The 12531-nt window shown below is 45.0% G+C and overlaps 1 protein-coding gene across 2 annotated transcripts in view; it reads right to left on the bottom strand.

Annotated features, from left to right (window-relative positions):
• Positions 1 to 12531, bottom strand: part of LOC138299719 (HAUS augmin-like complex subunit 4) — a 192590-nt gene that overhangs the window by 12207 nt on the left and 167852 nt on the right. For both annotated transcript variants that reach the window (XM_069238234.1, XM_069238233.1), the window contains one exon: positions 12419 to 12487. In XM_069238234.1, coding sequence (XP_069094335.1) covers positions 12419 to 12487 — 69 coding nt within the window. The remainder of the gene's footprint in view (positions 1 to 12418; positions 12488 to 12531) is intronic.

The following is a 12531-nucleotide window of genomic DNA, read 5'->3' as shown; positions in this document are numbered from 1 at the left end:
ATATTTTTGCACCTCTGTTGTAAAGGAGGCACTCATGAAACAACCTTGGTGTCCTAAAGTGCCATACGTCTTGCATAGGTGGCCTTCATAACAGCCAATGAAGTTCTCAGTCCTTTGATAACAGTTCTTGCCCTGCTGTTCAAACTGGAGGTGAAGAGCTTAGACTTCACCCTAGACAATCAGCTCTATATGGCTTCACAAGCTAACAAGGCAGCAGATAGTTGGTTTGGTCTCCTGAGAGCCCTTAGAAAAATTATAAAATGGCTCCCTGTCGAGCCTCAAAGGATAGTGATCCAAGGGCTGATTCTCTCACTCATCGATAATGACAATTCTCTCTACCTGGGCAGTCCGAAGGCAGTGATCGGAAAACTTCAAATTATTCAAAATGCTGCAGCCTGGCTATTACTATATAATCCAAAATCACAGTCATCCCGGGCAGCCTACAAAACCCTCCACTGGTTGCTCCTAAGTCTTAGAGTACAGTTTAAGGCACTTTGCCTGGTACATTGGACCAAAGATAAGGTGGGCCCCAAAGTTCTTCATCAGTTGATTACACCTTATCAACCGAAAAGGGTCCGTAGATCTAACAATCTTGGTCTCTTGGCTGTGCCCAGAATAATTTGAGCCAGATGCAGCAGAAGGTTGTTCTCTATTTTTCTCTGAAGCTCTAGAACTCTCTGCCTCTTAACTTGAGACGTAAAAACATTTTTTTGAGTTTCAGGAAGCAGTTAAAACATATTTTTTCTCATAATCAGCTCAGTATTTCCCCCCTCACTTTTATCCTCAAGTGATGGGAGTCCCGGTTTGATTGGTTGGATAGAACTGTTCTTAACCTGTTTGCTGCTTTAATGAAGTTTGCAGTCATATCTCTGACTTTTGCCAGATGTGTTTATCTGGTCACCATTGCCACCTGGTCTGGCAGGCCAGTACGTGACAAAGGAACTGTGATTCCTTTAGAGACAGTGAGCTACCACTGAAATGCCAGATTCAGCTTTTGGATAGTCTCTCCTGATAGCTGGACCATTATACATAATTTTAGACATCTTTGCCCTGGAACTGTAGCAGGTTGCAGCATCTTTGAACTCCTCCACCCTTTTTTCTTACTTATTTATTTTACAGAGGTCCTCAACGGTTATGTGTTCAATGATATTGGCATGGTTTGTGTTGTCATAAGTCATGCACAGAGAGATTGTACCATCGCCAACTGTTGAAAAATGGGTGTTGACTGGTACATCGCTGAATTGACAACAATCGGCTGTGCAGTTTTTGGCTGCACAGATGTCAACAACACTAGCAAGAAAAAGTATGGCAGAGAAAATTCCAAAGGTCCCAAGTAAGCAGTTGAGGCTTCAAAATGAAGAGTCAATGGGGATCATAATTGATGCGGATGGACTTCAACAAGGTCTTAGTTGATGAATACTTTATTTTGGTTGTCAACATGATGCCAAAGAAGATTCAGGCAGCAATTCAGCCATTTTATTGACCACCTTTGGAAGAAGACCAGTTCCTCGTAAGATGCTGGTCTTTTCCAGCACAACATAGTTTGAAAATTCACCATCAAGACACCATATATGTGCCTTTTTGTGAGTGCAGGAGAAGCACCCCTCACATATTCTTACCCATACAAGGGGATGTCTTTGGTGGGGAAGGGAGGGGCTTCCCTCAGATCCTCAAACTAAATCATTGACCTCCATTGTTTAGAGCATGGGTGGGTACTCGCAAACATTTTCCCAGGGGCCAACAAATTTGGTCTGTGACGTACCTGGGGCTGCACTGATGGCAGGGCGGTGGCGGTGGGGTGGGGTGGGGTGGCTAGGGGGATTGGTGGCAAGGTAGGTGTAGGGGAAACAAAGGATATACATCTAGTGGCTGAAATAAACAATGGGAAACCAGAAAACCTGGAATTAATCCCAGCTTACCGACTTTTCCAAATTGTGTGATCTTAGGCAATTGTTTAGTCTCACTTCACTCCTTTTTCTGCATTATCACATTTAAGATGACCTCGAAATACATGATTCATGGTGTGCGCTGCACATAACCTGCTTCTATGTTTGATTTAATAAACTATAATGTTGTTTATGTATGATAGGAACCCAGGCCACCGATAAAGTGCACATACCAAGTGACTTGCCTCTTTAATTTACTATTGGTGGTGTTCTCAGGGTAAGGGAGATAATTAAGGTATCCAAATTTATGTTTGAAAACTATCACTTTAAAATAAATACACCTCAATGCACTGATAAAATAAATTGTACTAAGGCAAAAAGGTTCTGCATGTTAACTAAATACACAATTCTTTTTGAAGAGACTGTCTTAGTTTTACACTTATGCTGCAAGATGTCTTTAAAAATGAAGGCGCTTCCAAAGTTAAGTGCAGGAGTTCCTTCCTTTCTTTAACACCAATTAAGTTTGAAATAAAAGATTGTGTGTGTATTTAATATTTTTGTCAGTGCGGAGTCGAGCAAACAGCTGCCCAGTGCTCCTGTTGCCCCAGGGGCCGCATGTAAAGGTCAGAGGGGCCGCATGAGGCCCGCGGGCCGTACTTTGAGTATCCCTGGTTTAGAGCAACTAAAGAAAAAGTACAAAAACTTTGCAGCTGTTGACCTTGTATGGAGGATGGAAGCAAAAAAGCATTTCATGAACACAAGAGGGGTGTTGGTGATGCCAAAGGGGAGCACAGCGAACTGAAAATGCTACAGTCTCACTGTGAACCACAGGTAAGACCTGTGGGCCTGTAGGGCGAGGAAATTAAAATGAGCGCCCTGTAGGACCAACACTACCATTCAATCTCCAGGGTTGGGGCAGACAAGTCCTGGGCCAGGGTGAGCATCTTGAACTTGTACCACTCTAGAAAGGCACTGAGAGGACAAAGGTCTAGTGTGAAACAAACGGCTTTGCCCTTCTTTGGCACCAGGAAGCAGCAGGAATAATAGCCAGTTTCCAATGCGGATACCAGCGCCTTCTCTATGGCTCCTTTGGCCATAAGGGCCTAAATCTCTTGCTATATGATGGACAGATGGTCCTCTGTTTATCGAACTAAGGGTAGTGGTGGAAGGTGGGTTGGGTTGGAAATAAATAGGAAAGCATAACCCTGACAATTTGTAGCATCCACTTGTATGAAGTGATTGTTTGCCACACTGGGAGAAAATACAGGATCCTCCCACTACAGGGCACCTGTACACATGCAGGCTGCTTGCTGACCCAGTTGTCTGCATGGTCTGCGGAAGGAGCGTAGGGTCAGCTGGGCTGGCTGCATTTGAGTCTGCTGGAGTTATTGAAAGTCCTACAGACTCATTGGAGCAGGCAGACCCAAGGAGCATGCTATGGCTCTGCTGAGTCTAGCTTCTCGCCAAAGAGGCAATATAAATCGAACGGCATGTCCATCAGGGAAGATGGGACATGCCTGAAGAAGCCCGTAGATCTCATCCAGGCATGTGTCCAGAGTGTCACACAAGTGCCAATTGTCTGACCAAGGCAATCTGCTGTTCTATCGAACTACTGCAAATTTCGCTGCAGTGCTGCCATCTTAAGCAAGGAGAGGGGGTGGGCTCGCTGGATCACCGAGGCAGAGTGGTGGCCCCTATCTATGTATTTATCAGTGGTCTGGAACATAGCTTTGCCTTGTCACAAGAAAGGTGTTCATGAGGGCCTTACCGAAAGGCAACAGGGGCTTGGGAGCAGTTTGTCTGGGTTAGAGAACTTTGGTGAGAATGTTGTTTTTTTACTTCTTCCAACTAGAGGTCAAGAACCTCACCCGCCCTTTAAATCACAACTGCAAAGGAGGCACTTTCCTTTGTAGCTGTCCCAGGAAGACAGATCAGCCCAGTGTCTGGAGACGTATCCAGCTCACTGGCATCTTGTAGCTCATCATACCAGTTGTGTTCAGTGTACAGTTGAGCAAAGTCATTCCCTTCATCACATCAGTCATTATCAAAATCTGTGCCAAAAAGATTGTGGATGATCTGGGTCCTTCCTTGAGACAAAAGCAGTGTCAGTCTCCAATTGGTTGTCGAAAGGCTATGGTTCAGTGGGATTAGGGTGCAGCCTCAGTCTAAATTGAAGTGGAGTCAGCTTAAAATTGGAAAGCACTATTGGCTGTGCTTCAAAATTTGATGGTGTTAGCATTGGTGCTCCAGGATCTGACATGGGTTGCAGCACCAAACTGATACCGTGAGGCATGGATGCACCAGAGGGAGCTGGCAGAATGCTGAAGAGACAGCATAGCTTAGATGAACTAGTGGATTTGCTGCAGTGGTGCCGAAGGATCTGGTAACTCCGGATGCCTCGTGGCGAGAGCCTGAATTGACTTCTAAGGATATCAAGTTCAGGGTATGTCAGGGAGGCACATTTAAGCCTTAGCGCCTGGTCAGGAGTTTGAGGGTATCAGGAAGGAGCTGCATCCCACTAGGGCTCCTTGTGATTCTTTTTTGGACCAACCCGAGGAATTTGACACCAACGATCTGTCACAAATAGATTCGGGAGAGGGAAAAATATCTTCCCTGCAACCTGTCGTGGCATGGAGTCTTCTGTCATCTAGCAATATACAGCTTTGCCTCAAAGTCTGAGATGATCTTCGGATTCATAAAGGCGCAATCCCTACAAGCTTTGGAGACAAGGTCCTACCCCAAGCATTAAAGACAGATCTGGTGGAGATCTGTCAGACAAATGCTTGTACCAGTCCCTACAAGGCACGAACCTTATTGTTTTAGTGTGTGACATTTTCCCTCGCACATCAGTATTTAGTAAGTCTACTTTTTTGGAAAATTTGTCTCGTGCTGAGACAAGGGGTAGCTCAGGATCCACTTTAGGTGGCGCGAAAAGAAAGGAACTGATACCAGAGTGCATTGGTGGTGCCTGCATGCGGCTCCTCATGTCACTTCCAGAGCGGAACAACATCAGTGCGGACACGCCCGACTTCAACTATCAGCATGCAGGGGTACTACTGAAGATTTTCCAGATCCAGCCCGACACCTGTCCCCCCCCCGCCATCAAGGAGTCCAAACAAATCTGCAGACACCTCAAAAGAAAATGGCGCACCGACAAGACCCCACCAACCACGAAGCCTTCAAAAAAGCAATAAACACACACCACCAACTCATCAGGACCACAGCGAGAAACACCTTCCAGGAATGCATCAACAACAACGCACATAACAGCAAGGAACTCTTCGCGATCATCAGCGAACTGACCAACCCCAGAGCGAACTCCACGGATATCCTCCCCTCAAAAGAACTCTGCAATAACCTCTCTACTTATTTCCACCGCAACATAGCAGACATCTACAACAGCTTCCTGACTCAGAACCTTCCCATGCCCACCACCGGCATATCCAACACCGAAGGTCCTCGAAACCCCCACCACCTACTCTGCTGGGCCAACATCTCCGACGAAGCAACCCTCAACATCATGAACTCCATCCACTATGGCTCTCCCTCCGATCCCTGCCCCACCACATCTTCAACAAAGCAAGCAGCACCATCGCACCCCAGCTCCAGCACCTCATCAACCGCTTCTTTGAAACCGCCACCTTCCCAGAAATCTGGAAACACGCCGAAATCAAGCCATTACTGAAGAAACCCACCGCAGACCCAGACGACCTCAAGAACTTCCGGTCTCTCTCTGCTCCCCTTCCCAGTTAAGGTCATCGAAAAGGCTGTCAACAGACAACTTACCAGACACATCGAACTCAACAACATCCTAGACCCCTCACAGTCAGGCTTCCGGAGCAATCACAGCACCGAGACTGCCCTCCTTGCCGCCACAGATGACAACCACATCCTCCTAGACAGGGGTGAGACCGCGGCTCTCATCCTCCTCGACCTGTCTGCCGCCTTCGACACCATCTCCCACCGTACGCTACAGACTCACCTCCACGACGTTGGCATCCAAGACTAAGCACTAGAATGGATCACCTCCTTCCTCTCCTACAGAACCCAAGGAGTCCGACTCCCCCCTTCTACTCAGAGGCCACCAAGATCATCTGCGGCGTTCTGCAAGGTGCCTCACTGAGTCCCACTTTCTTCAACCTCTACATGGCCCCCCTAGCCACCATCGCCAGACACCATGCACTCAACATCATCTCATACTCCGAAGACACTCAGCTAATAATTTCCCTCGCCAACGACCCGCACACAGCCAAAACCAACTTCCACAACGGAGTGAGGGCAGTCGCTGCCTGCATGAAGAAGAGCTGCCTCAAGCTTAATACCGAAAAAAATTCCTCTTCATCGGCAACAACCCCTCCGCCTGGGACATCTCCTGGTGGCCCAATGTCCTCGGAAGCGCTGCGGACCCCAACGACCACGCCTGCAACCTCGACTTCATCCTGAACTCAGCACTCTCAATGAACCGTCAAGTCAGAGCAGTCTCCTCCACCTGCATCAACACCATGCGCATGCTCCGTAAGATCTTCAAATGGATCCCAAAGAACAGTCACCCAGGCCCTTTTCAGCAGCCACCTGGACTACGGCAACGCACTCTACGCTGGAACCACCACCAAGGTACAGAAAAGACTGCCAACGCATCCAGATCATCATGAACACCCCGAAACACAACCACACCTCCGCTCTACTGAGAGACCGGCACTGGCTCCCAATAGACAAGAGAATCACATTCAAGCTTCTCACGCATGCCTACAAAGCCCTCCATAACACCGGACAGAATACCTCATCCAAAGACTCCACTTCTACACATCCACCAGACAGCTCCACTCTGCGGACTTCGCACTTGCCGCCGTTCCACACGTCCGGAAGGCCACAGCAGGAGGAAGATCCTTCTCCCACCACGCCACCAAGACCTGGAACTCCCTTCCCATCCACCTCAGAAGATCTCCCACTCTACCGCAATTCAGAAAGGATCTCAAAACTTGGCTCTTCACCTGATCCCCGCCTTTCATCGACGACCTCTCACTTACTGCCTCCCCCTCACCCCCACACCCTCTCAGCGCCTTGAGACCCTAGCGGGTGACTAGTTGCACTTTACAAGTATTATGATTGATTGACACCTGAGGAAAATTCAAAAGGTGAGGAATCTGCAGTTAGAATATCCTTCAGAAAAACTTCTTTCCAGTATTGTCCTGCTTACACCACAACAGCGTATGGGTTCAAATAAGGAACCCTATTAGTTCGGTGAGGATATTTAAATACCATGATGGAAATGTTGGATCAGACTATTTAAATATTCCATATATTACTTTGTTACATGCAAATCAAATATGGACATAGTTCCCTATTGTACAAATAAGCTGCATCAGCTTGAGCGCTAAAAAAAAGCTTCATGTGTCGAACCACTGCATTTGAAATGTTACTATGGCTTCTAATGCAGTGTGAAGTAAAACATTCTCACTTTTTCAGAATAACAAGCACAAATCATTGCCCAGTGCACCTCCTTGAGGACTGTTATGCATTCTGACTGTACATTTATATAACCAAATTGACTGGAGCTCTATTATCATGAAGTTCAGCGACTGAGGAATAGAGCACAATACCCTCCATCACTGCTGACAGAGATGTTTGTACAGACATTTCTACCAGATGGCAAAAGCGCGGCTGATGTGCCTGTGGAAGTTAAACGGACTACCTTTACTGGTTGGTGCTTTGTGCATTTCGCTCACTGTATACTGAAGAGCTGGCATTAAGTAAAATCCATACTCTGATATCCCACAGTAATCTACAGCAGGTACATAACCCTACATCTTGATAGCAGGAGGCAAAGTTTAGGAACTTGTGCATTTTTCTTAGTCTAGTGTGTCCTATTCTTGAAAGGAAGTTTGTAAAATTGTGAGATTCAACTGTCACTCTTGAGACTGTTGGTGATCTCTGCTCGGACTGTTTGCTGGCTCATTCTTTACAACTATGCTCTGGCAGGAGATGCATGCGCCTCTCTCTGTGCCCAAAGCCATATATTGTGCCATTCTGGTCAACTGATGTAAATGTGCCCCTTCTTTCCATTTTAGAGAACTACTCCATACATAGTATGCTGCCTGTTCTCATTAAAATCTTGTTGTTATGGTGATCCTTGAGTGCTGCTAGTGCCAAGGCCAATTATTTCAATTCAAACAAATAAATAAATGACTAAGTGTGCTCCTTTAAAAGTCCACATACCCTCCTTCATGAAGTTATTCACGTGAGAGCAAAATACTGCCTGCAATGCATCTGTACTATTGGTCACCTGTAGCTGAAGGTTTGCCAAGGCTCAGCCCTTCACCACAAGACTATGGGGGTTTCAAACTTTAATCTGTCCTGCATCTTGGCATTATCATCACTAGATCTTTTCAGGACCAGTCACCTGAGAACATGGTATTGCTAGTCACTTGTGGAGCAGTCTCATATGAAGCCTTGTGTTAGGATTTAGTGCAGTACACAATGGCATCAAGCCCATTAGGAAGGCTCCCTTCTTTATCATTCAAGAATGGTGTCTGGTAAAGAGGACACCATCTTCATGTCTAGAAATTACAGCATCCTTTCATGTGCAAGGTGATCTATTATGGTCTTTCAATCGGGCCTCTAAAAACAGTTGCATAAATTAAAATTTAAAGGCGAAACTCGGGCAAACAGCAAATACTTTGTCTAATATGACGCTTGCACTGCTGGAATGTTAGATGGATTCAGAAGTAGGCTCACTATGATCCGATGGCTAGGAGCAACACCTAATTCCAAGAATGTCCTGGTGCTGGCATTAGCTTTAGACTAGCCCTGCCACACAGTTTATTTAGCCTTCTATTGTGGCCTTAAGGTAGGTTTTGCATCAACTCCACTGTGTTTCTTCGCATTAAAACAAGTCACAGCAGCTCTGCAGACCTTAGTGTCCGCTGTACACCAAATCAAGCCTTCCCCAAAGACCACCATTCTTCCCGTTACTACAAATGCTTACTTCTCTTTGGATGTATTATCTGCTTGCAGTCTGCATGACCAACATAGATCTGATTCCACATGGAATCCAATTGAAAAGGTTCCGGACGAACTGCTATATATTAGCATTCAATTAGGAGAACACCCAGCCTTGTCTTCAGTAAGTGTTACACAATGTTACTTCCCTGCTTCCCTGAATTCTTCAATATGGCAAGTATTCAGTCATTTACAGGGAGTGCAGAATTATTAGGCAAATAAGTATTTTGACCACATCATCCTCTTTATGCATGTTGTCTTACTCCAAGCTGTATAGGCTCGAAAGCCTACTACCAATTAAGCATATTAGGTGATGTGCATCTCTGTAATGAGAAGGGGTGTGGTCTAATGACATCAACACCCTATATCAGGTGTGCATAATTATTAGGCAACTTCCTTTCCTTTGGCAAAATGGGTCAAAAGAAGGACTTGACAGGCTCAGAAAAGTCAAAAATAGTGAGATATCTTGCAGAGGGATGCAGCACTCATAAAATTGCAAAGCTTCTGAAGCGTGATCATCGAACAATCAAGCGTTTCATTCAAAATAGTCAACAGGGTCGCAAGAAGCGTGTGGAAAAACCAAGGCGCAAAATAACTGCCCATGAACTGAGAAAAGTCAAGCGTGCAGCTGCCACGATGCCACTTGCCACCAGTTTGGCCATATTTCAGAGCTGCAACATCACTGGAGTGCCCAAAAGCACAAGGTGTGCAATACTCAGAAACATGGCCAAGGTAAGAAAGGCTGAAAGACGACCACCACTGAACAAGACACACAAGCTGAAACGTCAAGACTGGGCCAAGAAATATCTCAAGACTGATTTTTCTAAGGTTTTATGGACTGATGAAATGAGAGTGAGTCTTGATGGGCCCGTGGCTGGATTGGTAAAGGGCAGAGAGCTCCAGTCCGACTCAGACGCCAGCAAGGTGGAGGTGGAGTACTGGTTTGGGCTGGTATCAAAGATGAGCTTGTGGGGCCTTTTCGGGTTGAGGATGGAGTCAAGCTCAACTCCCAGTCCTACTGCCAGTTCCTGGAAGACACCTTCTTCAAGCAGTGGTACAGGAAGAAGTCTGCATCCTTCAAGAAAAACATGATTTTCATGCAGGACAATGCTCCATCACACGCGTCCAAGTACTCCACAGCGTGGCTGGCAAGAAAGGGTATAAAAGAAGGAAATCTAATGACATGGCCTCCTTGTTCACCTGATCTGAACCCCATTGAGAACCTGTGGTCCATCATCAAATGTGAGATTTACAAGGAGGGAAAACAGTACACCTCTCTGAACAGCGTCTGGGAGGCTGTGGTTGCTGCTGCACGCAATGTTGATGGTGAACAGATCAAAACACTGACAGAATCCATGGATGGCAGGCTTTTGAGTGTCCTTGCAAAGAAAGGTGGCTATATTGGTCACTGATTTGTTTTTGTTTTGTTTTTGAATGTCAGAAATGTATATTTGTGAATGTTGAGATGTTATATTGGTTTCACTGGTAATGAAAAATAATTGAAATGGGTATATATATTTTTTTGTTAAGTTTCCTAATAATTATGCACAGTGATAGACACCTGCACACACAGATATCCCCCTAACATAGCTAAAACTAAAAACAAACTAAAAACTACTTCCAAAAATATTCAGTTTTGATATTAATGAGTTTTTTGGGTTCATTGAGAACATGGTTGTTGTTCAATAATAAAATTAATCCTCAAAAATACAACTTGCCTAATAATTCTGCACTCCCTGTATTATCACCGTCACACTGAAGAAAATCTTTGATTTCTCACCAGTTTCCATTACCCCTCGTTGAGGGTATGACATCCTCTGAATAACTGCATTACATGCTGAAGTGGCATCTGATGGGGATGCCTCTTGGGGTAGGAACACAACTGCTCTTCATAGGGGGGATTCAACTGGAAATATTATCTGCAATCAACCTATTCCCAGTACTCCTGCTGTGTGGGTCATGCCAATGAAACTGGCGAAATATATAAGCCTCCCGTGTGTCAAGAAGTGGGCAATAAACTGTGGCCGATTGGGTTTGGAAATGTGGTTGTTCCCCATGAATCTTATTTGCCACTAGGTTGCGAGTGAGCCCTTGGTGTAGTGGAAACATCATTTAAAACCTTCTTCTACTTGTGATAGAAAATACTTTATGTTCCTGCAAGAACGTCTCTTAAACAGCTCATTTTTAGAAGCAGTTTCTACTTAGCGGTAAGAGGATGCTGGCAAGCTGAAATAGGCTTTATTTCAGGGTTAACGTGGATGGTTGCTCTAAACCTTTGGCCAAGTCCAGTCTTCAAATACTTGAATGAAAAATTTCTAGAACTCACAATGTTATCCTCTGCAAAATTGGCTTCTGGGTTGAGGCCAATAGTTTTTGAGGTTTTAAAGTAAACACAAACAAGACTATTGACTTCAAATTGTCTTCAGGAGAAATAGGTTTCTTTTAAGGAGGAGCGCATGTTTCCCCTTGGGGTCGTTCATTGCCCAAAGTTTTTTTTTTTTTTTCCATTATAGTTTTTGCAGTCCAATTGAACTGAAATATGTAACTGTTTCGAGGCTGGCAATCAAAAGGGCTTTACTTTTGTTTAGTATTGGGTCCTTCTAGGTTGAAGTCACGCCTTTGCCTTGCTGGCTTTTTTGGACAATTGTTAGTGTAATGCACCATTCAACAAGCCTTTTTTCTATACTACTGATAGGGAAAGGGTGAAATATACTTCATCTATCTAATTTAAGGTATAAAGCTTCAAACATTCTGACACTTTTCTTTTTCTTATTCGTTCTCAAAGGTTTTCAGGTCTTGGTAAAAACCTTCTGCACCACCGAAGCCGTAACTGGCACATAGCAGCTGATACCACATTGGAACAGTCGTTTAAGCTCTAAAATGTGCAACACTAAGTTGTCATGGTCCCTACGCAAACAAAGGTTGCAAAGGCTCTGAAGGGCCTTCCTGCAATAAAGGGTGCTGCACCTGGGGCATGGGATGTTTCCCATATTCTTTAACTCCTATCCCATCCTCAATTCAAAGTCATTCTCATAAGAAAAGAAACAATATGCGTCTTACACAGGGACCAAGAGTTGAATATTTTCGTTCCACCGAGTGGCAATGTCCAGTTGAAGATTTTCTTTGCTCTTTGATGTCAATGCTTTGTGGGCTTCATGTTAGTAGAAATTCCGAATGTTTAATCAGAGTATAGCTGGACCAACCTAGTCTATGTTCTTGTCTCTTTTTACTTCAAGCGCTAGAGTACCTACAAATGTCAATGGATGTCCCAAGAGTACGGTTCGGACACCAGTGATGGCAAACAAATAGGATCATGCAGCGTGAGCAGGACCTTGAAACTCAAGTGCAAATGAGACAGGCATGAACAAGTATGCTGGTCCATGCTTAGATACATTCACATGTACATGGTGAGAATTGTACAAGCAGGATCATTCCTCGACTGCTAGCCCAGGGGAACACACCAAGCCATAATGCAGTAAAGGAATAGGCACAAATGGGAAGCTTAAACAATAACCTTCACACACAGACCTTACCGTATAATTCTATGGACCTCCAACTTCTCTGGCGTGTAGGTGTCAATCAAGACCTGCAACTTTTCCAGCCTGAGAAAAGAATGGATGTCAATACTGGCGAACAAATGAACTGG

This window comes from Pleurodeles waltl, chromosome 6 (genome assembly GCF_031143425.1).
Source record: "Pleurodeles waltl isolate 20211129_DDA chromosome 6, aPleWal1.hap1.20221129, whole genome shotgun sequence".
Classification (NCBI taxonomy): Eukaryota; Metazoa; Chordata; class Amphibia; order Caudata; family Salamandridae; genus Pleurodeles; species Pleurodeles waltl.
The sequence above is the reverse complement of the archived record's forward strand: the minus strand, read 5'-3'. Positions and strand labels throughout refer to the sequence as shown.